General features: G+C 41.2%; 2 protein-coding genes across 2 annotated transcripts in view; one reads left to right on the plus strand and one right to left on the minus strand.

The window, feature by feature from the left end:
- Positions 1-12,348: 12,348 nt before the first annotated feature.
- Positions 12,349-16,095, minus strand: LOC112259440 (melanin-concentrating hormone receptor 1-like). Its single transcript, XM_024434146.2, has 3 exons — positions 15,345-16,095; positions 14,767-14,881; positions 12,349-14,236 (listed from the first exon to the last, which is right to left on the minus strand). Exons 2-3 carry the CDS (start codon positions 14,843-14,845, stop codon positions 13,206-13,208), a joined length of 1,110 nt encoding a protein of 369 aa, XP_024289914.2. The 5' UTR covers positions 14,846-14,881; positions 15,345-16,095; the 3' UTR covers positions 12,349-13,205.
- Positions 16,096-16,171: 76 nt separating this feature from the next.
- The window catches only part of LOC112258867 (growth factor receptor-bound protein 2), a 39,249-nt gene continuing 29,622 nt past the window's right edge, over positions 16,172-25,798 (plus strand). The window contains exons 1-2 of the mRNA XM_042307184.1: positions 16,172-16,360; positions 17,532-17,832. Of these exons, the coding sequence (XP_042163118.1) occupies positions 17,755-17,832 (78 nt within the window). The 5' untranslated portion in view covers positions 16,172-16,360; positions 17,532-17,754. The remainder of the gene's footprint in view (positions 16,361-17,531; positions 17,833-25,798) is intronic.

Raw genomic sequence — 25,798 nt, forward strand, 5'->3', positions numbered from 1 at the left:
CCATTTCAAGGCTTTTAATGTCACTCCCTGTATCTCCCCACTGCTGAGCTCCAGAGAAAGTTATTGCCTGTGTTTCACAATAACTCACCAGGGGGGGATTAAACCTGCTCCTCTGTTGCCATGGCAAACTCCCTTAAAGATACCAACTGTGAAGGTGCTGCTGTCTGATGTACTCTGCAGAGGGGCAGGGATGTCTTGATTTTCATTAATTTTCAACCCAAAACATCTCTTGCCTAAGGTTCCAATATACAGTACATGACGATCTATTACATTAAATGAAGATCATTGGGTAACTTTTCCTATAGAGTGCTGTAATGCATTTTAATTGTCAGCCATAGGGTACATGCCAATTCAGATATATGCACTTTCTGTGTATGTTCTAGTCAGTGCATATTTCCCAGCAACCATGGATGGAAACGTATGATGTGTGTTTTATGTTAAGAGGGTGTAGAGCACATGTGTTTGAGCTTACATCAACTGTATATGAACATATGTAGTAGTAATACAGATAATACCAACACAATGGCATACAGTGCTTCTGTAAAGGGAAAAACACTATTAGAGTAAATGTATTTATCTATTAGATTTCTGAGTTACTTAATTACTTAGGCCCATCGCCCCATGAGAAGCATAGGCCATCAACTGAGTTGACTTCATGTATCTGAAATTATCTTGAATTTAAACCCAATGAAATGATACAATCATTTACTATTCTCCTAAACTATAATGTTAATGTGTAGGACATATACTGTATGATTGTGTTAGCAGACATACAGTAGTAGCTATGCAATATACTGGACCATATGGGATGCCCCATACAGTGCCTTGCGAAAGTATTCGGCCCCCTTGAACTTTGCGACCTTTTGCCACATTTCAGGCTTCAAACATAAAGATATAAAACTGTATTTTTTTGTGAAGAATCAACAACAAGTGGGACACAATCATGAAGTGGAACGACATTTATTGGATATTTCAAACTTTTTTAACAAATCAAAAACTGAAAAATTGGGCGTGCAAAATTATTCAGCCCCTTTACTTTCAGTGCAGCAAACTCTCTCCAGAAGTTCAGTGAGGATCTCTGAATGATCCAATGTTGACCTAAATGACTAATGATGATAAATACAATCCACCTGTGTGTAATCAAGTCTCCGTATAAATGCACCTGCACTGTGATAGTCTCAGAGGTCCGTTAAAAGCACAGAGAGCATCATGAAGAACAAGGAACACACCAGGCAGGTCCGAGATACTGTTGTGAAGAAGTTTAAAGCCGGATTTGGATACAAAAAGATTTCCCATGCTTTAAACATCCCAAGGAGCACTGTGCAAGCAATAATATTGAAATGGAAGGAGTATCAGACCACTGCAAATCTACCAAGACCTGGCCGTCCCTCTAAACTTTCAGCTCATACAAGGAGAAGACTGATCAGAGATGCAGCCAAGAGGCCCATGATCACTCTGGATGAACTGCAGAGATCTACAGCTGAGGTGGGAGACTCTGTCCATAGGACAACAATCAGTCGTATTTTGCACAAATCTGGCCTTTATGGAAGAGTGGCAAGAAGAAAGCCATTTCTTAAAGATATCCATAAAAAGTGTGCCACAAGCCACCTGGGAGACACACCAAACATGTGGAAGAAGGTGCTCTGGTCAGATGAAACCAAAATGGAACTTTTTGGCAACAATGCAAAACGTTATGTTTGGCGTAAAAGCAACACAGCTCATCACCCTGACCACACCATCCCCACTGTCAAACATGGTGGTGGCAGCATCATGGTTTGGGCCTGCTTTTCTTCAGCAGGGACAGGGAAGATGGTTAAAATTGATGGGAAGATGGATGGAGCCAAATACAGGACCATTCTGGAAGAAACCCTGATGGAGTCTGCAAAAGACCTGAGACTGGGACGGAGATTTGTCTTCCAACAAGACAATGATCCAAAACATAAAGCAAAATCTACAATGGAATGGTTCAAAAATAAACATATCCAGGTGTTAGAATGGCCAAGTCAAAGTCCAGACCTGAATCCAATCGAGAATCTGTGGAAAGAACTGAAAACTGCTGTTCACGAATGCTCTCCATCCAACCTCACTGAGCTCGAGCTGTTTTGCAAGGAGGAATGGGAAAAAATTTCAGTCTCTCGATGTGCAAAACTGATAGAGACATACCCCAAGCGACTTACAGCTGTAATCGCAGCAAAAGGTGGCGCTACAAAGTATTAACTTAAGGGGGCTGAATAATTTTGCACGCCCAATTTTTCAGTTTTTGATTTGTTAAAAAAGTTTGAAATATCCAATAAGTGTCGTTCCACTTCATGATTGTGTCCCACTTGTTGTTGATTCTTCACAAAAAAATACAGTTTTATATCTTTATGTTTGAAGCCTGAAATGTGGCAAAAGGTCGCAAAGTTCAAGGGGGCCGAATACTTTTGCAAGGCACTGTATGCATCATTAATAACTTCTTCTAATGGGGATTGGTTGATGACACTACACCATCAACCATCTTGATGACACTACACCATCAACCATCTTGACTAATTGGTTGATTACACTACACCATCAACCATCATGACAAATTGGTTGATGACACGACACCATCAACCATCATGACAAATTGGTTGATGACACGACACCATCAACCATCATGACTAATTGGTTGATGACACGACACCAACCATCTTGACTAATTGGTTGATGACACTACACCATCAACCATCTTGACTAATTGGTTGATGACACGACACCATCAACCATCATGACTAATTGGTTGATGACACTACACCATCAACCATCTTGACTAATTGGTTGATGACACTACACCATCAACCATCATGACAAATTGGTTGATGACACTACACCATCAACCATCATGACAAATTGGTTGATGACACGACACCAACCATCTTGACTAATTGGTTGATGACACGACACCATCAACCATCATGACAAATTGGTTGATGACACGACACCATCAACCATCTTGACTAATTGGTTGATGACACGACACCATCAACCATCATGACTAATTGGTTGATGACACGACACCATCAACCATCATGACTAATTGGTTGATGACACTACACCATCAACCATCTTGACTAATTGGTTGATGACACGACACCATCAACCATCATGACAAATTGGTTGATGACACGACACCATCAACCATCATGACAAATTGGTTGATGACACGACACCATCAACCATCTTGACTAATTGGTTGATGACACTACACCATCAACCATCTTGACTAATTGGTTGATGACACTACACCATCAACCATCATGACTAATTGGTTGATGACACGACACCATCAACCATCTTGACTAATTGGTTGATGACACTACACCATCAACCATCTTGACTAATTGGTTGATGACACTACACCATCAACCATCATGACTAATTGGTTGATGACACGACACCATCAACCATCTTGACTAATTGGTTGATGACACGACACCATCAACCATCATGACTAATTGGTTGATGACACGACACCATCAACCATCTTGACTAATTGGTTGATGACACGACACCATCAACCATCTTGACTAATTGGTTGATGACACGACACCATCAACCATCTTGACTAATTGGTTGATGACACTACACCATCAACCATCATGACTAATTGGTTGATGACACGACACCATCAACCATCTTGACTAATTGGTTGATGACACGACACCATCAACCATCTTGACTAATTGGTTGATGACACGACACCATCAACCATCTTGACTAATTGGTTGATGACACGACACCATCAACCATCTTGACTAATTGGTTGATGACACTACACCATCAACCATCTTGACTAATTGGTTGATGACACGACACCATCAACCATCTTGACTAATTGGTTGATGACACGACACCATCAACCATCATGACTAATTGGTTGATGACACGACACCATCAACCATCTTGACTAATTGGTTGATGACACTACACCATCAACCATCTTGACTAATTGGTTGATGACACGACACCATCAACATTGTCTGATCACATTAGCTCAAATGTTATGCCTTTATTTTTTATTCGCTTGTTCTCATCAATTTGGTTTCTGCAACCTTATTTAACTTTGTTTACCAAAACGAGCACTTGTTTTGGAAATGACCCTAAATAAAGGATGCTTTCCTTGGGAAGGCATGGGTTGAGTTTATTTTATATGCAACTTTTGTAAAAGTCTACATTTTATACCTGATTTGTAATTATGTAAATGAAGGCTCCAGATGATCAAATCAGATAATGTATGCTTCTGATTAGAGAGCAAGGTCAGGATAAAGCACAAGTGGACAAAACATATATATTGTATCTGCCTCTAATATCTGCTTATTACCATACTGGAATTGATTTGAATTGCAAATTAAACACAGCTTTTCTCACTACTACTCTCTTTATTATATCATAATACAAACCAAGAGATATTCAATTGCATGTGTCATTGTATCTGTCTAACTTGGACTTTAAACTGCCTCGGGTTCTGCTCATTTCCATATCACATCATACCAGCTTAACTTACAAAACCAAGGTGTAGAGAACAACTGATTAACAAAAGTTGATCTATTGTGGAGAAAAAAATTGTATTCCAAATGTTTCTTAAATTCATCATCCAGTGTGTCATACACGTTTTGTTGATATTGAGAGAGCACATTCCAAATAGTTCTCTTGCCATGTGAGCTGTGCTTTTAGGGAAATGTATGCCTTTCCTACACACACCTTTCCTTCTCACTTCTCAGTAGTTGGTATTCAGACTTACCTTATGCAGGTGTGTAACAGGCTTTACAGGCGTGGCTTACAGAATTCCTTGTGGAGTTTTCATTCAATAGGGTTTTCAGTACATTTATCTAAAGCCATCCCTTTAAATTGGGTGTACCTTTAATTTGAGTTTTCTCTACAGATTCACTAGAATATGTGGAGAGAACAGTTCAGAATATTAGGGATCAATGAAAGAAAGTCATTTAAATTAGAGGTTGTGATTATGATTATGATTTTTCAACACCAATACCGATTATTTGAGGCCGAAACCGGCTTTTTTTGGTCCTCAAATAATCGGTATATATATATTTGTAATAATGACAATTATAACACTACTGAATGAACAATGAACACTTTTATTTTAACTCAATATAATACATAAATAAAATCTATTTAGTCTCAAATAAATAATGAAACATGTTCAATTTGGTTTAAATAATGCAAAAACACAGTGTTGGAGAAGAAAGTAAAAGTGCAATATGTGCCATGTAAAAAAGCTAACAGGTCTATTTTTCTTCACTTCCTGTCTGACTGACGTGCCCAAAGTAAACTGCCTGTTACTCAGGCCCAGAAGCCAGGATATGCATATAATTAGTACCATTGGATAAAAAAACACTTTGAAGTTTGTAGAAATGTTAAAATAATGTATGAGACCATAACACAATTGATATGGTAGGAGAAAATCCAAAGAAAAATCAACCTGAATTTTTTTTGTTGGAGAGCCCATGCTCTTTCAATGGAAAGCTATGGTTCCTATGCAATTCCAGCTCCCAGATTGCAATTCCTATGGCTTCCACTAGATGTCAATAGTCTTTGTTCAAGGTTTCAGGCTTGTTTCTTCCCAAACGAGGACAAATTTTTAGTTTTGGTACAGGGAGTTCTTTCCGTATGAAATATTATAGTTTAATTACATTTGAGGGTACCTGAGGATTTTGACTTGTTTTAACAAAGTTTAGCGGTAGCTTTTTGGATTCCTTTCTCTGCATGTTGAGCGAGTGGATTACTCAAATCGATGGCGCAAACTAAACAGACTTTACGGGATATAAAGGAGGATCTTATCTAACAAAATGACAATGCATGTTGTAGCTGGGACCCTTGGGATTGCAAATCAGAGGAAGATTTTCAAAAGTAAATGAATATTTAATTGCTATTTGTGATTTTACGAAGCCTGTGCTGGTTGAAAAATATTTTGATGTGGGGCGCCGTCCCCAAACAATCGCATGGCATGCTTTCGCTGTAATGCCTATTGTAAATCGTACAATGCAGTTAGATTAATAATAATTTAAGCGTTTAACCTATATAAGACACTTGTATGTACCTAAATGTTTAATATCCATAATTTGTATGATTATTTACTTGAATTGCGCACCCTCCAATTTCCCGCTGACGGGACGCCTAGCCCTAAGAAGTTTTAAGTTCCTTGCTCAGAACATATGAAAGCTGGTGTTTCAATATTCCTAGTTCTTCAATATTCCCAGTTAAGAAGTTTTAGGGTGTAGTTATTATAGGAATTTTGACATGTTGACTATGTCTCTCTATATCATTTGTATTTCAAATACCTTTGACTATTGGATATTCTAATAGGCACTTTAGTATTGCCAGCCTAATCTCAAGAGTTGATAGGCTTGAAGTCATAAACAGCGCTGTGCCTCAAGCATTGCTAACAGCTGCTGGCAAACACAGTAAAGTTTGAATGAACGCTTACAAGCCTGCTGCTGCCTACCACCGCTCAGTCAGACTGCTCAATCAAATATCAAATCATAGACTTAATTATAATATAATAAACACAGAAATACGAGCCTTTGGTCAATAATATGGTCAAATCCGGAAACTATCATTTCGAAAACAAAACGTTTATTCTTTAAGTGAAATACTGAACCGTTCCATATTTTATCTAACGGATGGCATCCCTAAGTCTAAATATTGCTGTTACATTGCACAACCTTCAATGTTATGTCATAATTATGTACAATTCTGGCAAATTAGTTTGCAACGAGCCAGGCTGCCCAAACTGTTGCATATACCTTGACACTGCGTGCAATGAACACAAGAGAAGTGACACAATTTCCCAAGTCAATATCTTTTAACTAAATATGCAGTTTCTTTGTAATCCTTCCATGTATTGATTTTAGGAAAGGAATTTGTTTATGGTTAGGCACATTCCTGCAACGATTGTGCTTTTATCGCGAATGCGCTTTTGTTAAATCACACTACGCCGCTGTGGATAGGTGTCTTTTATACAGGTAACGAGTTCAAACAGGTGCAGTTAATACAGGTAATGAGTGGAGAACAGGAGGGCTTCTTAAAGAAAAACTAACAGGTCTGTGAGAGCCGGAATTCTTACTGGTTGGTAGGTGATCAAATACTTATGTCATGCAATAAAATGCAAATGAATTACTTAAAAATCATACAATCATACAAAATTATCAAAAATAAAAACGTTTGGCTTGGCAGCACTGGATTGAAATGTGCAGTTGCATTTATATAACATGCAAATTGCATCCCTTAGCATGCCTGTCTGTGTTGGACATCAGATACATATTTGGACATCAGATAGTGAATTAGATCTTCAATTTCAGACAATTGGAACAGAACATGAATGGTTTTGAGCATAAAGGATGTGGGGACTGGAATTCAGGCCTTACTATACAGTATGTTCAAAAAACATTGTGTGTTTATGAAGTGTTTGAATGGTGTGTTTATGAAGTGTTTGAATGGTGTGTTTATGAAGTGTTTGAGTGGTGTGTTTATGAAGTGTTTGAATGGTGTGTTTATGGAGTGTTTGAATGGTGTGTTTATGGAGTGTTTGAATGGTGTGTTTATGAAGTGTTTGAATGGTGTGTTTATGAAGTGTTTGAATGGTGTGTTTATGAAGTGTTTGAGTGGTGTGTTTATGAAGTGTTTGAATGATGTGTTTATGGAGTGTTTATGAAGTGTTTGAATGGTGCGTTTATGGAGTGTTTGAATGGTGTGTTTATGGAGTGTTTGAATGGTGTGTTTATGAAGTGTTTGAATGGTGTGTTTATGGAGTGTTTATGAAGTGTTTGAATGGTGTGTTTATGGAGTGTTTGAATGGTGTGTTTATGGAGTGTTTGAATGGTGTGTTTATGGAGTGTTTGAATGGTGTGTTTATGAAGTGTTTGAATGGTGTGTTTTTGATGTGTTTGAATGGTGTGTTTTTGAAGTGTTTGAATGGTGTGTTTATGAAGTGTTTGTATGGATTGACAAAGGCTGAGTTTACATGTCTAAATCTAATCAGTAAACGTGTATTTACCTCACATGTTTGAACTGTGTGGTCCTCTCTGTTTATTTGTAATACAGACTCTCCTTGTTATCCCTAGTGGAATGAAATGCCAGGTGAAACATTCCACATTCTGCTCTTGCTTTTATCACCCTTTTCTAAATAACGGACATTTCAAACCACAACGAGGATGTTTTTAATTAAAGCATTTGACTAGTCCGGCCTATCAGTTAATAAGCACTCCAAACAGAAGTTATCTATATGCCTGGAGGACTATGCACATTCCTTCTGTTTTGTGGAGTGATTTAACTACTCAGTCAGCTCATAATTGCCAAAAAGGTGCATTTTATTGTGTTTTGATTGAGGCAGTAATTAATGAATGACTCTACAACGCGTTGAAAGCATACCACAGGGATGCTGGCCCATGTTGACTCCAATGCTTCCCACAGTTGTGTCAAGTTGGCTGGATGGCCTTGGGTGGTGAACAATTCTTGATACACACAGGAAAAATTGGTGTGAAAAACACAGCAGGGTTGCATTTGTTGACATACTCAAGGTGTATGTCAGGTGCGCCTGGCACCTACTACAATATCCCGTTCAAAGGCACTTAAATATTTTATCTTGCCCATTCACCCTCTGAATGGTACACATACACAATCCATATCTTGTCTCATTGCTTAAAAATCCTTATTTAACCTGTCTCCTCCCCTTCATCTACACGGATTGAAGTGTATTTAACAAGTGACATGAATAAGGGATCATAGCGTTCACCTGGTTTCACCTGGTCAGTCTATGTCATGGAAAGGGCAGCTGTTCCTAATGTTTTGTAAACTCTGCGTTTGGTGTATATAATCATAGATAGGGAATCACTGGTGCAACATCATGCAAGGAAACGCATGTATTCCTCTCACTATGCTGAATTATACAGTGCATTCGTTGTAAAATGTACACATTGGAGAGTATCAAATCCTGTTCAAAAGACTGATCCGCAATGATTTAGAGCTTAAATCAATGTATCACAATTTAGTCTGGAATTATTTATATTATGATGAAAAAGAGTTGGTATATTAAAAGAGTTGGTATATTAAGCTTTTTTGAGGCCTTGCTCACAATTCATTCTGTGGCAGCACAAGGACCAAACGATATACTGTATGTGAGGCTCTTGATCATATCATTGATCATGACACTGGTGGCGAGGGGAGAGAGGCCAGGAAACTGACAGTGAAAATACATTAGAGGAGGAAGTGTCAGAAGTTGAAGACAACACAGAATATGATCCAGACCAAGAGACAACCAATGAGGAACAATCCAGTGATGAGGAGGAGGGCCCTGCTGAGGTTGTTTTTACATTCCAGTGATGAGGAAGAGGGCCCTGCTGAGGTTGTTGTTACATTCCAGTGATGAGGAAGAGGGCCCTGCTGAGGTTGTTGTTACATTCCAGTGATGAGGAAGAGGGCCCTGCTGAGGTTGTTGTTACATTCCAGTGATGAGGAGGAGGGCCCTGCTGAGGTTGTTTTTACATTCCAGTGATGAGGAAGAGGGCCCTGCTGAGGTTGTTTTTTCCACATTCCAGTGATGAGGAAGAGGGCCCTGCTGAGGTTGTTGTTACATTCCAGTGATGAGGAAGAGGGCCCTGCTGAGGTTGTCACGTGTTTTCATTCCAGTGATGGCAAAGTGATGAGGAAGAGGGCCCTCGGACATTCCAAAAAGAGGGCCCTGCACGGTTTTCTGTATGGCAAAGAGAGTCGGACCAAAATGCGGCGTGGCTATTGAGATTCATGTTTAATAAACACAAAGTAAACACGAATCAATACAAAAACAATAAACGTAATGTGAAAACCGAAACAGCCTAAACTGGTGCAAACTAACACTAGACAGTTACAAGGACAATCACCCACAAAAACCAACACCAAACAGGCTACCTAAATATGGTTCCCAATCAGAGACAACGATAAACACCTGCCTCTGATTGAGAACCACTCCAGACAGCCATAGACTTTGCTAGATCACCCCACTAGCTACAATCCCAATATATACACACCACATACAAAAACCCATGCCACACCCTGGCCTGACCCAATACATGAAGATAAATACAAAATACTTTGACCAGGGCGTGACAGCCCTGCTGAGGTTGTTTTTACATTCCGGTCAAAGAATGGGAATTTGTCCTAGTTTTCATCCCCACCTGAGAGGAGAGATCGACTGAAAATGTTATCAGGATGACCCCAGGGCCAACGAGATACGCCATATCCAGGGTTGATGACATAAAATCCTGCTTCGAACTGTTCCTCACAGAGTCAATCAAAACTATAGTGATAAACATGACCAACTTGGAGGGGAGACGCGTTTACAAAGACAACTGGAAGGAGGTAGACCAGACAGATGTCCAAGCAGACGTGGGTCTCTTGATTTTGGCAAGTGGGTGGAGTGCCTGCGACTCATCTATAACCCAAGTCCAGGCACATGCAACAACCACCATGTCCAACATGTGCATGGGAACACACAAAATGTAACCACAATTGACTGACAGATTGTGAACATTTTCATGTTTTTGTTATTGTTAGTACTACTGTTATTATTACTGTTCTTTAATGTGTTCAGACATTCATTTTGTAATATGGTAAAGTTTTCATGTGTAGTTTTGGGCTTATGTCCTTTCTTTACTAATAAAATCATACCGGTCAGCGCTAGCTGTGCCACCAGAGATTCTGGGTTCGAGCCCAGGCTCTGTCGAAGCCGGCCACGACCGGGAGGCCCATGGGGCGGCGCACAATTGTAGGGGGGGTTAGGGGTGGTTTGGCCGGCAGGGATATCCTTGTCTCATCGCGCACCAGCGACTCCTGTGGCGGCCCAGGCGCAGTGCACGCTGACCAGGTCGCCAGGTGTACGGTGTTTCCCCCGACACATTAGTGCGGCTGGCTTCCGGGTTGGATGTGCATTGTGTCAAGAAGCAGTGCGGCTTGGTTGGGTTGTGTTTCGGAGGACACATGGCTCTCGACCTTCGTCTCTCCCGAGTCCGTACGGGAGTTGCAGCGATGAGACAAGACTGTAACTACTACCAATTGGATACCACGAAATTGCGGAGAAAAAAGGGGTAAAAAAAACAACAACAACACCATCACAAATCCATTAACACAGGAAAAGTCAACAGATGCCTAGGTTAGTATCTGTGCCTGCCTAATAGTGCATATGCATGTTCTGATTACCTTCGCACGCACACCCACGCACATACACTACTGCCTTTATCATTTACATATTACATAATGAGAATGCCAAAAGGAAAGGCCCATGATACTAATATTGTAAATATATAATATTTACATACACTGGAAGTTCTACTATGTTTGAATCCCCGAGCTGACAAGGTACAAATCTGTCATTCTGCCCCTGAGCAAGGCAGTTAACCCATTGTTCCCCGGGCCCCGAAGACGTGGATGTTGATGAAGGCAGCCCCCCGCACCTCTCTGATTCAGAGGGGTTGGGTTAAATGCGGTAAGACACATGTCAGTTTAAGGCATTCAGTTGTACAACTGACTAGGTATCCCCCTTTCCCTTTCTATAGTGCTGAACTTGTATGAGAAACCCCCAGTTGTTATCCCTATTTCTGCAGCCTATACTAGGACAGCTCTTAATTCCAAAACCACTTGTGTACATTGCAGTAGGATATTGCTTTCATCTGGGGTTTTCCTTTGGTAATGGCCATTTTGAGTTACTGAGTGAAATTAAATACTTTTGATGTGCATTATTAATGTATTTGTACCCTGGTGCAGTGTTGTGGTTCCATAAATGAGAAGTGAACCAGGATCCATTTTAATACCACTAATGAGTTGGTAAAGCGGGGTCAAAAATTGGATTCCCTTCGTATTTTGATTTGCTTTACCTCCATTTTACTCCTCACACATACGTACAAGTGCACAGTATTGTCAAATTAGTACTACATTTATTTGATTGAACACCAATTCAGGTACTTTATTTCTGGACAGTGTTGGAAGGGAATCCAATTTTCCTGGGAATGTAATAACAATAGTAATGTATGGGTGTCTGGGTTTGAGAGCGGCAGAGTTCAATATTGCATTTTTCTCCTTCTAAAGCAAGCCATTACTACCCTACAAATGGTTCATTTCCAGCCCAGTGATAACTTTGCCCTTTTCCAAGATTACCAGCAGATAACCTGCCTCTCTTCTACAGCAGCCATCAGGTAAAATATTGCTTTGTTTGGACAGAGTGCTTTTTCCTCTTTTATGTGTGTTCCCCATTCTCTGAGAATAAGAGCTCTTCACAAATACACAAAATGCACTCTAGCACAGACAGTTCTGCTGCTACTGTATTGCATTGGGTTTGCCTTACGTCTCATGCTTTAATTCTTTATTGTAACATCCAGAAATCCCTTTGGATCAATTGCAGTCATTCAACACTGCATCGTGCATCAGCACATTATTATTTTCCCAAAGATAACAACATAGAGGTTTCCTTGGTGATCACGGACATTACATGGTAATAGACAGGCTGCACATATTCAATATTACAAAATGACTAAGGACAACATATTAGAAGATAGCCCAAAATAATACATCAATACGTCACAACTTTCTCACTGATCACAGTCATCACACAGGTTCCAGTATAGACATAGATGACATTACGACAAGGTGTGATTTCCCTGCCTCTCAGATCACTGACTGGACGGACCAATGACAGAATCACAGAATATCACATATCTACACAGAAACCTGTTTTAACACATTGAACTGCAGTGGAAACCTGTCAAATCATCAATGAAAACGAAATACAAATTGTTACCACTTGAAACAGAACTGCAAAATAGCGTTATTGATAACTGTGGGCTGACTTCCTTTTATAAAAGTTCACATTGTTACTAATAGCCTAAAGTTCAATTGCCTACTGAATACTAGTACAAAGTCCCTGTATTCACAGTTCCTTCATGGGAGCATGATAGGATAGGATTAATAGGATGAAGTTGAATGTCCCTGTAGGGAAAAGTGTCTTATAAACACAGTACTGCTGTGTACAAAATAGATACTGTACACACTCAGCATTTCTACATACATTGCACGTTAACCCTGTCATACACATTGGGAGCATGACTGTCTGATGGGGGCACCACTTCCCACTGAGCTGAGAGAGAGCCCAGATTCATGGAACTGGGGCTGAGGGATGGGGCTCGGCTAGGGCTCCTGACTCAGTGCACAGCCACAGTGACAGGCAGCATATTGTGTACTAGTAGGTCTCTAGAGGACTGGGACTGATGATTACACTCTGGGGCCAGTCTCAGACTCACACTACCGTCAGCCATGACAGAGTTCAACCCGAAGACCCGATTGTTCGGCCGGATGGCCACAATGAACTGCCTCTTAAAGGTCTCACTCAGCAAAATGTAGAGGTATGGGTTGACGCAGCTGTTAGCGTAACCCATGCTGATGGCAATGTTGTAGACATAGAGGAAGGCAAAGCTGGGCCTCTGAACCCCCAGGTGGGCCAGCTGCAGGATGTAGTATGGAGCCCAGCAGATGAAGAATGCCAGGCATATAGCCACAGCCATACGGGTCACCTTACGTGTACGTACTCTCAAGCTGCGCTGGGGCAGGGGGGCCACTGTGGCAGACATGTTCTGAAGGATCTTGAAGAACACCACGCAGATGATGACCAGAGGCAGGGCGAAGGCCATCACAAACTGGTAGAGGGTAAACCAGTAGGTGTCAGTGGCTGGATTGGGCAGCAGGAGGGCACAGCCCACTGAGCCGTCCCCTCGGGGCATAAGGCCAGCATACATCCACACGGGAGTGATGGAGACCAGGGAGAGCGCCCACACCAGACCCACCGCAGCCCCCGCCACGCAGGGTGTGCGCACATGGTTGAAGCGGATGGGATGGACCGTGGCCAGGTAGCGGTCCAGAGTCATGACGGTGAGGATGTAGGTGCTCACTATCTGGCTGTTGGAGTCCAAGGCGGTTATGACCGTGCACATGATGTCACCAAAGCACCAGGAACCGTTGCCCAGGAGCTGGTGGATGAGGAAGGGCATGCCCAGGAGGAAGAGGAGGTCCACTAAAGACAAGCTGAAGATGAAGATGTCCGGCACTGTCTGCTGGGCTCGGAACTTGGTCTTCTTCACAATGGTGTAGATGACAATGCAGTTGCCAATAATCCCAAAGAAACAGATGACACCGAAAATGCTGGGCATTAGGACGTTGTGGTAGGGCACATCATTTTCTGTAAGTATGACAGGAAAATTACATTCAGTCTCATGTTGCAGTGTCATTTAGACAGGTGTTCGCTTGCATACAGTAAGTCTTGATTTTTACTAACAGTATATTGTCACTCCTGGCTGTTACATCACAAAGATCAGAGACTCCAAACTAATCCTCAGAGATGGGAGCTGCCAACTCATGTGGTGCTAATATTCATTGCTAATTATAAACTGGGTGGTTCAAGCCCTGAATGCAGTTGTATATCAGATGGTATCCTAGGGGAATGACAGAACATGTATTTTTGCTGTTTTAATTACGTTGGTAACCAGTTTAAAATAGAAATAAGGCACCTTGGGGGTTTGTAGTATTTGGCCATATACCACATCTCGGGCCTTGTTGTTTATTTAAACCACGCGTTTACATTTAATAATTTCATTCAAATGTAAAGTAAAAGTCATAGGACTAAATTCCCAGGATAACATTGAATTAATTAACATTGATTTTACATTATAACATTCATGCATGAAATCAGGAAAATCACAGGCTACCTACCTGCTGGACTTTCGGGTGAGTTGTATGATGGGAGAAACGTCTGAGACCAGTTCACATTCGATACATTTTCGAAGTCCATTTCGAAGTTAGACTAAGCTCAACAAATGGATGGGCTCTAAATGAAAAAATGATGTGAAAACAGGCAAATAACGTAGGCCTAATTACCATCAGAGTAGACTATAGAAATAAATATTCTGTCATCAATAGGCTATACTATTGTTGTGCTGCTTGGCTACTGTCAATAAAACCCACTTCATGCTCAAATAGATGCAGTCGAATAGTGAAATGTATTATTTCATAGTGGTAAGAATTGTTGTAATGACATCAAAATATATTCGGGAAATTCCTTCTCCTCATCACAGTCTCAAAAATATAAAGGTGAAACATTTGTAACTACTCAACATTCTTTACAACCCGAATTGTAAACATCTTAGACCCAAAGAAAGGCATGGGCGCCCTTGTCTATGCTGTGCACTGTAATTATTGGTGATGAACCAGGCTCCAATTATTCTAGTACATCAATTAATCAATCAATCAAAGTAATTCAGTGGAGACGGGGTGAATATGTATACACTGACCTTTTCCTGCTTCTATTTCTGTAGCCTCTCCTCAAAATCCAATTGGTCTTCTTCTTCTATCTTTACACCAGTAGTGTTGCTAATCAAAGCACTCCCTCACACAAGAATACTTCTTGGAAGAGAGCCTGTGAGGTTTACAGTGATGTGCCTTGCCAACATTTCATATGGTGGCTTCGCATCCTGCCCTATATGGCAGAGAAAAAGAGGAGGGGTACATAGAGACACGTAGTGACAACTGATTTTGCATCGTAGCAATAATAGGCTATGTGTGATACCAGTTTGTAAGTGCCTAGGTGCACAAGTAACACAGTGCCACTGTCAAGATTGATGCCCGTTTGTGATGGCACTGTTTGTTGGATTGACAACAGCTAAGAACAAAAAACGTGCCACAGGGATAGGGGGACATTGACATTAAATGTAGCTATTTGTATTCCAATCATTAATTTCATTGCCTTTCGTCCCTTGACACCAGGGTGTAAGCATTATTATTTTGTGTGTAGACCGTAGGGGAAGCCATTTGCCACTAGGTGACGCACTTTCCTATGTTTTCACCATCTAACTAGCTATGTAAAAGAAATGTGTTTTAAATAGTACAACAACACTTTAATCTATATTGCCTATTGCTGCATCAGGCATAACAAAGTTATGTGACAGACAGAGATACATATATTTTCGCTGTACTTGAATTTGTTTTTAAAAGAGCAATGCAACCACAGAGCTTTATGCAGCTAGCTATCAGGGGAAAGTATCGCGATAGACGGTCCAGTGGCTCGCAGACGAGACCTATGGGCCGGTCAGACACTCTGCTCACAGCGCGAGGCAGGAGCCGAAGCAGCAGCAGCACCCAAAGCATCTGGAAGGAAGCGGAAATAAACGTCGCTGGCTAGTTCGAGTTTAAGCAAAAACAGACGGATTTTGTATATTTACCTCCACTAACAAAACTATAAAGTGTGGATTCTAAACAATAAGGACATTTGATCAAGCAAGAAGTTGACATTTCACAGGTTAACTGGCGGGTGAGTTTTTGTCTCGTTCTACTGAACACTAAGCCAAGGCTAGCCAGCCAGTTACAGTACCCGCTAGCATACGAAAGTATTTTCTTCGTTTTTGGCTTTGGTTAGCTATAGTACTGTAGCTAGCTAATAGGCCTACCTGCTTTCCATGCAGTCTTTCCTAGAAACGACGAATTCACATGCATAACTGCACACAAACATTTTAACCTGGATATTAAACAAATAACTGTTAGCTAAATAGGTTGGTGTCTTTTACTTGTTTGTTCTTACTAGTAGCTAGGTAAATAGCCGGCTAGCTTTTTCGTTTTGGCTAGTTGCTAGCTAACGTTAGCTTCCGCTTTCACATGTCTAGCGTTTGAACTGTCTCAGCTCTAATTCAAAACAGCTGTAAACGGTGTTTCACAGTACAACCAACATAAGTGAATTTAGCGCACATGTAGTAGAATTGGCTATATCACTGGCCCTAATGTGGGTACCTAACGTTAGTTAACTGACTTTCCTACAAGTGGAAGCTGTGTCACAGATAGAAACAAACTGATAACGAGAGTTGCCAGAAAGCCTCCCAATAAAGTTCATCTTAAAATAATAACCTAGAAAGATGTTGTTCACCAACTAGCTAGTTAGTCACTTAATATAACGTACTTCGCATAGTTGGTAAGTAAGCCTGGGTAACTAGTAGTAGCGGAAAGTATCGAATTGATGCAGAAATTGTATATTCCAGTGCTGGTTTTGATTGTTGTGTGTGTGTAACAAGCAGGCTAAGAAATGTTTAGTAAACAACGAATCTGATTGGAGGGCTAGTAAACCACTTCGCATGAGGAATGTTGCATTACAACAGGTAGCTACAGACTTTAGCGCTCCCCCATTCCTTAACCCAACAATGGCCTGTCAATTGTCAAATCTTGGCCAACCACTAGTGTGGATTTAATTCTGACATTGGTACAGTTCGTTTTGCATTGCCAGGTGTTCCAGGTGGGTTGAGATTTCACTTAGGACCAATGGAATGGTCTAAAAATGAATATCCTCCGTCCACCCGGGGCACCAACCATGCAAAACGAGCTCCACCCATCTCAATTTCAGTCCCATCATCATACAGTGGTTGACCAACACAACACCCAGACGTAAACAGAGATGCTAGATATTAATTTGTGGCATGTTTCTCCCTTTTTTGCAGATACCTTCTGTGAGCTTTATGTGAGGATCCATCCCTAAAGGAACGGGTCATAGACGGGAGGAGCGACTCGGAGCAAGCAACCGATCACGGAATTCTTGAACAGTTATTTTTTTTATACTGAAGTTACTGGTCTCCACACATCAACGACAGGGAATAAAACAGCATTCACCCTCAGAACTACCCTAAACCCACGGTTATACACAGTTATCCAACAATCCGTACCATGGAGGCCATTGCCAAATATGATTTCAAAGCCACTGCTGACGACGAGTTAAGTTTTAAACGTGGGGAAGTTCTAAAGGTAGGATGAGTGCATTTTTTTGTCTTCAAATTATTTAATTGCAAGGCTTGGTAACGCTAGTTATCTGCTTTAAAGGATTGTGTAATTCACCTGATCGAAGGTTGTTAATCTACTTATATTTTTAGCGGCACATCAAATTGCTGTTCTGTGATCATATGCCCCTCAGTTGTCAAGAAAAAATACATTTGAATTACACAAACATGTTTTTCTATTGCAAACCAGCTACAATAAAATGTTTATCATGGAAAATATCAAAGGCCTTATCGCCCCACGTCTAGTAAATAACAGCAACACAACAGTTTATTTGTCAGAGTTGTTGCCTTCTGCAATGTTCCTCCTCTCTTCCTCTGCACTTTCTTTCCTCAGCCCTTCACACACAGTATAGTATTGGTATCTTAAGCTACACCTTATTCAATGAATAGGCCAACATCATAGTACGCTCAATACAAGCTTTAGGCCTAGTAGAGTGATAGGGCTCCACACTGGGAACACAAGGTCTTTGCGGATGGGTTTATTTCACGGTATTGAAATGCCAATCCTTCAACTTCGTTTTAGGTAAAGGGGGGGGGGTAAATTTACCGCCTAAGCACACCAGCCATCATATGTTTTATCTGATTTACGTTTCAAACGATTGTGTGTGTGTGGCAAATGGAGCTAAACCTCTCTTGCTAGCAACTACATGTTTGTAAGATTCTGTACACTTTAAATCCTTTGAACTACTCCATACACCCCATCAGAATGCCTCATGCACTATTTTTGTATTAATGTCATGGATGAATGTCAACAGATGTTTTCTCTGGGACACTTGATGAACATAACACACCAGTGCAAACTGTCCCTGTTCTTGCACCATAATAGCGGTGTGTGTTGACAGGCAACAGGTACCCACCTGCCTCTCATGTAGTTGGAGAGGACACTGCTGTTGAAACAGTATCAGTAGTCATCTCCCACTTATTTTAAAAACCCACCCAGTCTCTTCAACATGAGTCACATTCAGAAAATATGTTCTTGACCAGCTCATTTCTGGGTTTTAAAGCATAGTTAAGTAATGTTTAAAGCTAGTTAAGCACAATGGTCTCTTACACAAGACCCCTATAAACACAGAAACACAATACTCTTCATTTCAAATCTAATGTTATTTGTCACGTGCCGAATATAACTGTAGACCTTTTTTTCTCCACCTTTTTTAACCAGGTAGGCCAGTTGAGAACAAGTTCTCATTTACAACTGCAACCTGGCCAAGATAAAGCAAATCAGTGTGACACAAACAACAAAGAGTTATACCTTACTGTGAAATGCTTACCTACAAGCACTTAAATTAACCTACAATACAGTTCAATTAATAGTTGATAAAATATTTACTAAATAAACTAAAGGGAAAAAATGAAATGAAAAGTATCCTAATAAAATAACTAAGAGGTTATATACAAGCGGTGCCGGCGGTGTCAATGTAAATTGTCTGGGTGGCCATTTGATTAATTGTTCAGCAGTGTTGTGGCTTGAGGGTAGAAGCTGTTAAGGAGCCTTTTGGACCTAAACTTGACGTTCCGGTACCTCTTGCCGTGCAGTAGCAGAGAGAACAGTCTATGACTTGGGTGACTGGAGTCTTTGACTATTTTTTTAGGCCTTCCCCTTCCTCTGTATTTAGGGCCTGAATGGCAGGGGGCTTGGCCCCAGTGATGTACTGAGCCATATGCAGTACCCTCTGTAGCTTTAGGACAGGTCCAACGCTGGGGTTACAATGAGTAGGCTAGCCAGAGATATACTCCCGTCCCTCCTAGCCTCCGATGCCAGCGTGGTGCTGGGCCCCTGTGATCGGACACCCCCCTCGCCCAAGCCCCCAGCAGCACCGAGCTCTGTATAAATATTAATCAGACAGCGAGGGTGAGGCGGCGAGCAGCTTGATGGCAGAACGCAAAGCCTGCAGCACAGCGATACTCTAAAATTCCTGTAGGAGTTGCGTAAGCCACAGGCTAGACCGCCATGCGCCCAAATGGCCTCAGCACCATCATCGACAGATCAGAGAAAGACCCGTGGAATACTGGTGTGAGCGAAGTAACCAAATTAATTTTGATTGCATGGGTATCTAAAAACCATGTACTTGAAAGGTTCTCCCCCCGTACGGTTTAATTTCAGCACTCATCTAAGTGCTAACTTTGTAATAAGTAGGTCCTGCCATATGAGAACAAGTCTCATATCTGTAGAAATGTTTAAATGGCCTTGTCCATTCTGCCTCCCTTCATCCAGCCCTTCGTATGTGTCAGTAAGATCTTGAGGTGTTCTCTCATGCCTCTTGAATATTGCTACTTATAAATATGAAAAGGATTGTATGCAGACTAGGTACAGTCAACTTTTCTTTTTAGTCTGGGAATATATGAATTCATTGTCAGCCTGTCTACCTTGCAGAGGCATGAGTTTGAATGTGAAAGGAGTATGCACTACCAGAGCATGGGGAGGTCTAGGGTCCATTGTCCTAGAGAATCTCTTTAAGTGCATTTGGCTAGCCCCTCCTCCTGCTCTGTCCCTGGAACCTTCCATGTCATAATCCTTTCTCTGTGCTGCTTTTGTTCTTTGGCTGACATGTTTTGGCTTCAATTTCTAGGAATCACCAGGGGGTCCTCAGTAGAATGATTGGTGCTTCTCACTTACGGTTGAAGCCCTTTTTGAATTCAGTCACTTTGACAGCATCCCTTTTTATTTAAACAACATTTTCCATACATGTTTGGCCATTTTGCACACCCCACCATGAGACATCCATATCTTCATTACTGGAAAAGATAAGCAGTTGAGTTTGATAGCATTTAAAATCTCCAGGGGTGCCGTACTACTGACTGACCCTGTAAAACAACACATTTCACTGCACCTGTCAAACTACTTTACAATAAATAAATAAAATAATACTAAATATAAATGCAACAATTTTTACGATCTTACTGAGTCACAGTTCCTAAGGAAACCACTCAATTGAAATAAATGAATTAGGCCCTAATCTATGGATTTCACATGACTGGGAATACAGATATGCATCAGTTGGACACCTTAAAAAAAGATCGGTGTAGGGCCTCCCGGGTGGCGCAGTGGTCTGCATCGCAGTACCACCAGAGACTCTGTGTTCAGCCAGGTGCAGCGTTAAAACTCTACATTACTAACCTGCCGCGACCGGGAGGTCCGTGGGGCGATGCACAATTGGCCTAGCGTCGTCCGAGTTATGGAGGGTTTGGCCGGTAGGGATATCCTTGTCTCATCGCGCACCAGCTACTCCTGTGGCGGGCCGGGCACTAACCAAGGTCGCCAGGTGCACTGTGTTTGCGCGCTGTGTTAAGAAGCAGTGTGGCTTGGTTGGGTTGTGTTTTGGGGGACGCATGACTTTCGACCTTCGTCTCTCCCGAGCCTGTACGGGAGTTGTAGCGATGAGACAAGATAGTAATTACTAACAATTGGATACCACGAAATTGGGGAGAAAAAAATTGGTGTGGATCAGACCACCATTTCCCTGGTACACCATTGCAATTAATATTTTAACTTCTACCAAAAAGATGGCCGTTGTACCAAAAATATGTGGTTTTAGATCATTGACATTTTAAGGTTAAAGGCACTTGAAAAAAGGTAAATTAAAAAAATCTCAAAATTATAAAATAGGTAGAAAATCCTGTTTGTCAACTTTTTGAATTATATCAATCTCAACCGTTTATCTTTTCCAGTGTTGAAGACATTGATGTTTCATTGTATGACCAGGTATACAAAATAGGTGAACTTTGAGCACGTGAATGTTTTTGCATTCATGTCCAAAAATTAACTTTCTTACAACAGGCAAATATGTATGGAAGGTTTTGTTTAAACGAAAGGTGTGCTGTCAAAAAGTGATTGAATTCAAATGGATTTATTACCGTTTCATCATAATTGCCTTTGTTGGTGTGAATGAGTGCAGTTAGTGATCTGACTGGGAAAGAGGGGTCATTAACAGAACAGTGCCGAGCAAGTTCCACATTCGGAGACGGGATGGTCGGCCTATTTAGAGCAACACCCCCCAGAACAGCAGTTTTTCTGCAGTAACAGTGACTTGCCAATGTCACTCACTGAGGTTTTCCCTTCAGAGTCGTTCACAGAAATAGAGGGGAGACAGAATCTGAAATGGGGAGGCGGTGCTTGGTTGATGGCTACCTCATCTGGCGCCACCAGGTTTGAGGGGAACCGTAGTCTGTTCACTTGACAAGTCTCCCTTTCTCCAACTATTACTCTTAATTTCTTACCCCCCCTTCCTCACTCTACTGATAGCAGGACACATGTCTGAATGTTCTCCCCTCCAGATGACTCTTCTGTGGGACAGGACAGAACATATCCTCTCCATCCCCCATAATGACCACAGGTGCCTCACATCGTGGCATGTTTAGCATGTAGGCTAAACCACGAAATGAAGCTGAGCGCACCAGCTCCCATGTGATGGACTATTTTCGGCTGCTTTGGTTTAGCAAGTTTTTGGGGGGGGCATATATTGATGAGGTATACCTTTCATTGACTGCAATGCAAATGACATTGCAGAGTTACTACATGTGCAATGCACATACAATAATGTTTTCAGTTTTTGTCATCCGCCTAAACCTTGAAGGAGCAACCATTATTTGCTAAGACGGGTTTTTCTTCAGACCAATTGTTCCCCTGAGGTAAGGTAATCATCAAAGAGTAGTGAGCATAGCCGGATTATTACACTTAAAAAGATTAATCCTAGATTATAAACCAACAGTTTGAAATCCAGGGGTTGTGTTCTGCCTTTTGGCAAGCTGCCGTTCGTTGTGACCGTTAGAGGTTGTCCGCTTTCTATTTGAGGAGTGTGGAATTTGTCCTTTTTAGGTTTGGCCTGCTCCCAAACTAGCAGGGCTGAGAGTCACTAGTTGCAAGGTAGATTTGGTCACATTTTAAATGGCCTGCTACATGGCTAGTGCTCAAGATTGGCCTTTTTTGTCTGCCTTATGTTTCAAACAGCAGTGTGATCATTTCTGTGTACAGAACAATCACTTCAGATAAAGTCTACTTATTGTATGACTGGTTCTACGGCACAGAAAGGAAATTAACACATAAATAGGCCTCGCGTGAATCTTAACCTCAACACCCCCAAATAGCCTGCTGCTTCCATTCAGTCTGGACATTTTGATATGTGATAAAGCATCAGTCAGTTTATCATATCAGACAAAGCTGTCAGTGTGATATTTTAAAAATGGGAAAGGAAACTAGGTAGCTCAGCCATTCTGTTTCCAAGCCTGTGCAGTTTTATGCAAATTGTCAGGTTCACATACTGTAGAGTAGACTGAGTAGTCTTGTGATTAATTAATCATCAATCCATTCGAAAGGTATTTATCATGATAATGTGTAACTTTCACCTCTTTAAAGCTTAGTATCTGTTTCTTCTGTCTACTGAATTATTAAACCCAGTTTAGTTTGCATGCAGGGTATTGCATTCAAAAATCCATCCAAGATTGAGTATCAGTGTCTGAGGCACGCTTTCCTCAACATCTATCTCCAGTACTGCCTGCTAATGCCTAGCCTAAGCATCTCTGCTTTTGAGACAAGGGGTCTCTCTCACGAGAGGATGGCCTGTGTTGAGGCTTTGTTATTCAAAGCCCCCAAAGTCGCCTTAAGTGCACCAGCATGGAGAGATCCGGTGTTTGTATTCTATTTTCTATCCCCCCTCCACCACACAGGAGCATCTGTTGAGCCCGTGTTTCACACAATGTATCGTCTCTGTGTCACCTCTCTCTCGGTGTGTCACTGTTAGTCTCTGGGTGGCTGAAGCCTAGACTGTATGAGTCTCTGTCCTCTGAACAAGATTGTGAGTTGGCCCTCTCAAACCAGAAGCTGTGCTGTGATGTCAGTGCCTACAGTCTGGTGGTGTAGCTGATGAAAGAAATGCTTGTACATGTCAGTGATTGATAAACTGTATGTCAATCACAGGATATAAACTGAAGGCTTCTTAAAGTCGAAATAGGATTCTTTAATCCAAACAGTTGCGAAGATGTTTAGCGACTAGCTGGTGCTACACAGCAATTTATTTCACCCTCATTTCCGCCTGCTTTTAGAAAAGACCCTTTACATAACTAGTTATCTAAAGCTCCACCATTGATGGGATGAAAGGGGTGGGATTGGAAGGTAACATGCATTAATCGCCATCATGCTGCTGTGTAAGCCTTTTGTTGTGTTTCATAAACATGGCAATGTATTTTTACAGAAATATAAATCATTCTATAATCCAGATTCAAAAGATCGACTATGTGAAATCAAGATATCTTTAAACCTCTTTCCCACAGTATTCAGTCAGTAGGTTTTGTGTGTGAATATGACAGCAGTCACTTTGGATTAAAAGTTTGCGTTACTGATTTCTCTCGCTAGAATGCAATGTCTGGTTGAATATTTAAGGTTCACTAAAGCCCATGCTATTTGTATTTCTTGGAGTAGAGCTGGTCATGATTTTTACATGTTTTCTGAAGGCCGTTATTCTCTAATTACGTGGTGCTCTTGGGAGTTTTTTCCATTGCTCGAAAAGAGGGAAGTAAGACTTACACTGGTTCTATTTCCGCAAGAGCTGACAAAAAGTCTGTGTTTTTACCATGATTGAGCTGTGGGAAGGTTTGGTGAAATTAGTCTGCATGCATTTTGTGTGTGAATGTATATGTAGCCTGTTTGTGTTCTCTTTTACATGACCCTTTCAATGTGTTGCCCTTCATGTGTTTTCTGAGAGAGACTGTAAGAACACTGCTGACCTGAAATGACTTTTACATTTTTTTCCTTAATTATCCAAACCCTAACCCTTAACATAATTTGAACAAATTCTGAAATTAAATATCGGTTTGCAGGTCAGAAGTGTCCGCATAGCCTTTTCAGTGTTTTCTGTGAGAGTGAGTGGTCATAGCCACTCATGTGGTCTGCCTTTGATTCTGACAACAGTGGGGACGTGTGCAGTGTATGGTCCTGTTGTTTTCACATTGTGTTGAGCATTCAGGTTGCACTGTTCCTCGGCCTCTACCACTGACTCACACAGCTGATTGACCAGCCAGGGCTCCTCTAATTTGCAGCCCTGAGTCACACACAAATGTATCCCTCTTATTTGTTACACACACAGACTAAGCGGGCAATCACATTCTGACAGCAACAACGGCTGAAATGTTCCTACAAAAAAGGCCTTTTTTTCTACCCTTTTCTTTCCCGCTCTGTTTAGCTTACCTAGAGTTTTCTCAGGTGCACGATGGTCGTCTTGGCGCTGAATTATACTGTCCATATTAGGCTAACTGTAATTGAAGAACATGTACCTCATATAGACATCTTTGTGTGTGGTGTTGCACATAGTTTTTTTCTGCTTATCAGTAAATGGCGTACACAACAGAGCTGTACTCCTACCTTCCTGTTTTTATGAAACGTACATTTTAAAGCTGTTAGATATTTCTGAGTTTCTGTAGAGTTTCTTAACATATTAACCTAAATAGTGAAGTGTTAATAGAATAATCTTACCGCACACTAAAATGTACGTAGCTAATATGAAAAATATCTGGTTCATTTTTTCCTCACATTGTGCTGATTGACTTAGTTTCACAGTGTGTCATGTGAGTTTGCATCAGCGTTAAAAAGGGGAAGGAACTAATTTTAGTTTTGGGGGGTTTCAAAAAATTCTCCTTTGGGTTAGGCTCACTGCCTCTGACAATAGAACCCTATTCTTTATACTCTTGGCTAGTTCTCCTTTGAGAAGCATGAATGCAGCCAGTGCTTTTTCAGATCTATTTGTACAGCAAAAGACAGCCCTCTATTTGAGAACCAGAGTGCCATTATAATGCTGCCAATGCCATATTGTAGAAGCAGTGAGCTGTAAATCTCATTTTTTTATCTGCCCTAGATGTTTTTCCTATGGGCACCTCAAGTCAGTCATGCCATATGGCAGGGCAGCCAATACCTCATCGCTGTGCTCTTCTATCACAACGGAAGC

Source organism: Oncorhynchus tshawytscha, linkage group LG27, assembly GCF_018296145.1.
Source record: "Oncorhynchus tshawytscha isolate Ot180627B linkage group LG27, Otsh_v2.0, whole genome shotgun sequence".
In the NCBI taxonomy this organism is placed as follows: domain Eukaryota; kingdom Metazoa; phylum Chordata; class Actinopteri; order Salmoniformes; family Salmonidae; genus Oncorhynchus; species Oncorhynchus tshawytscha.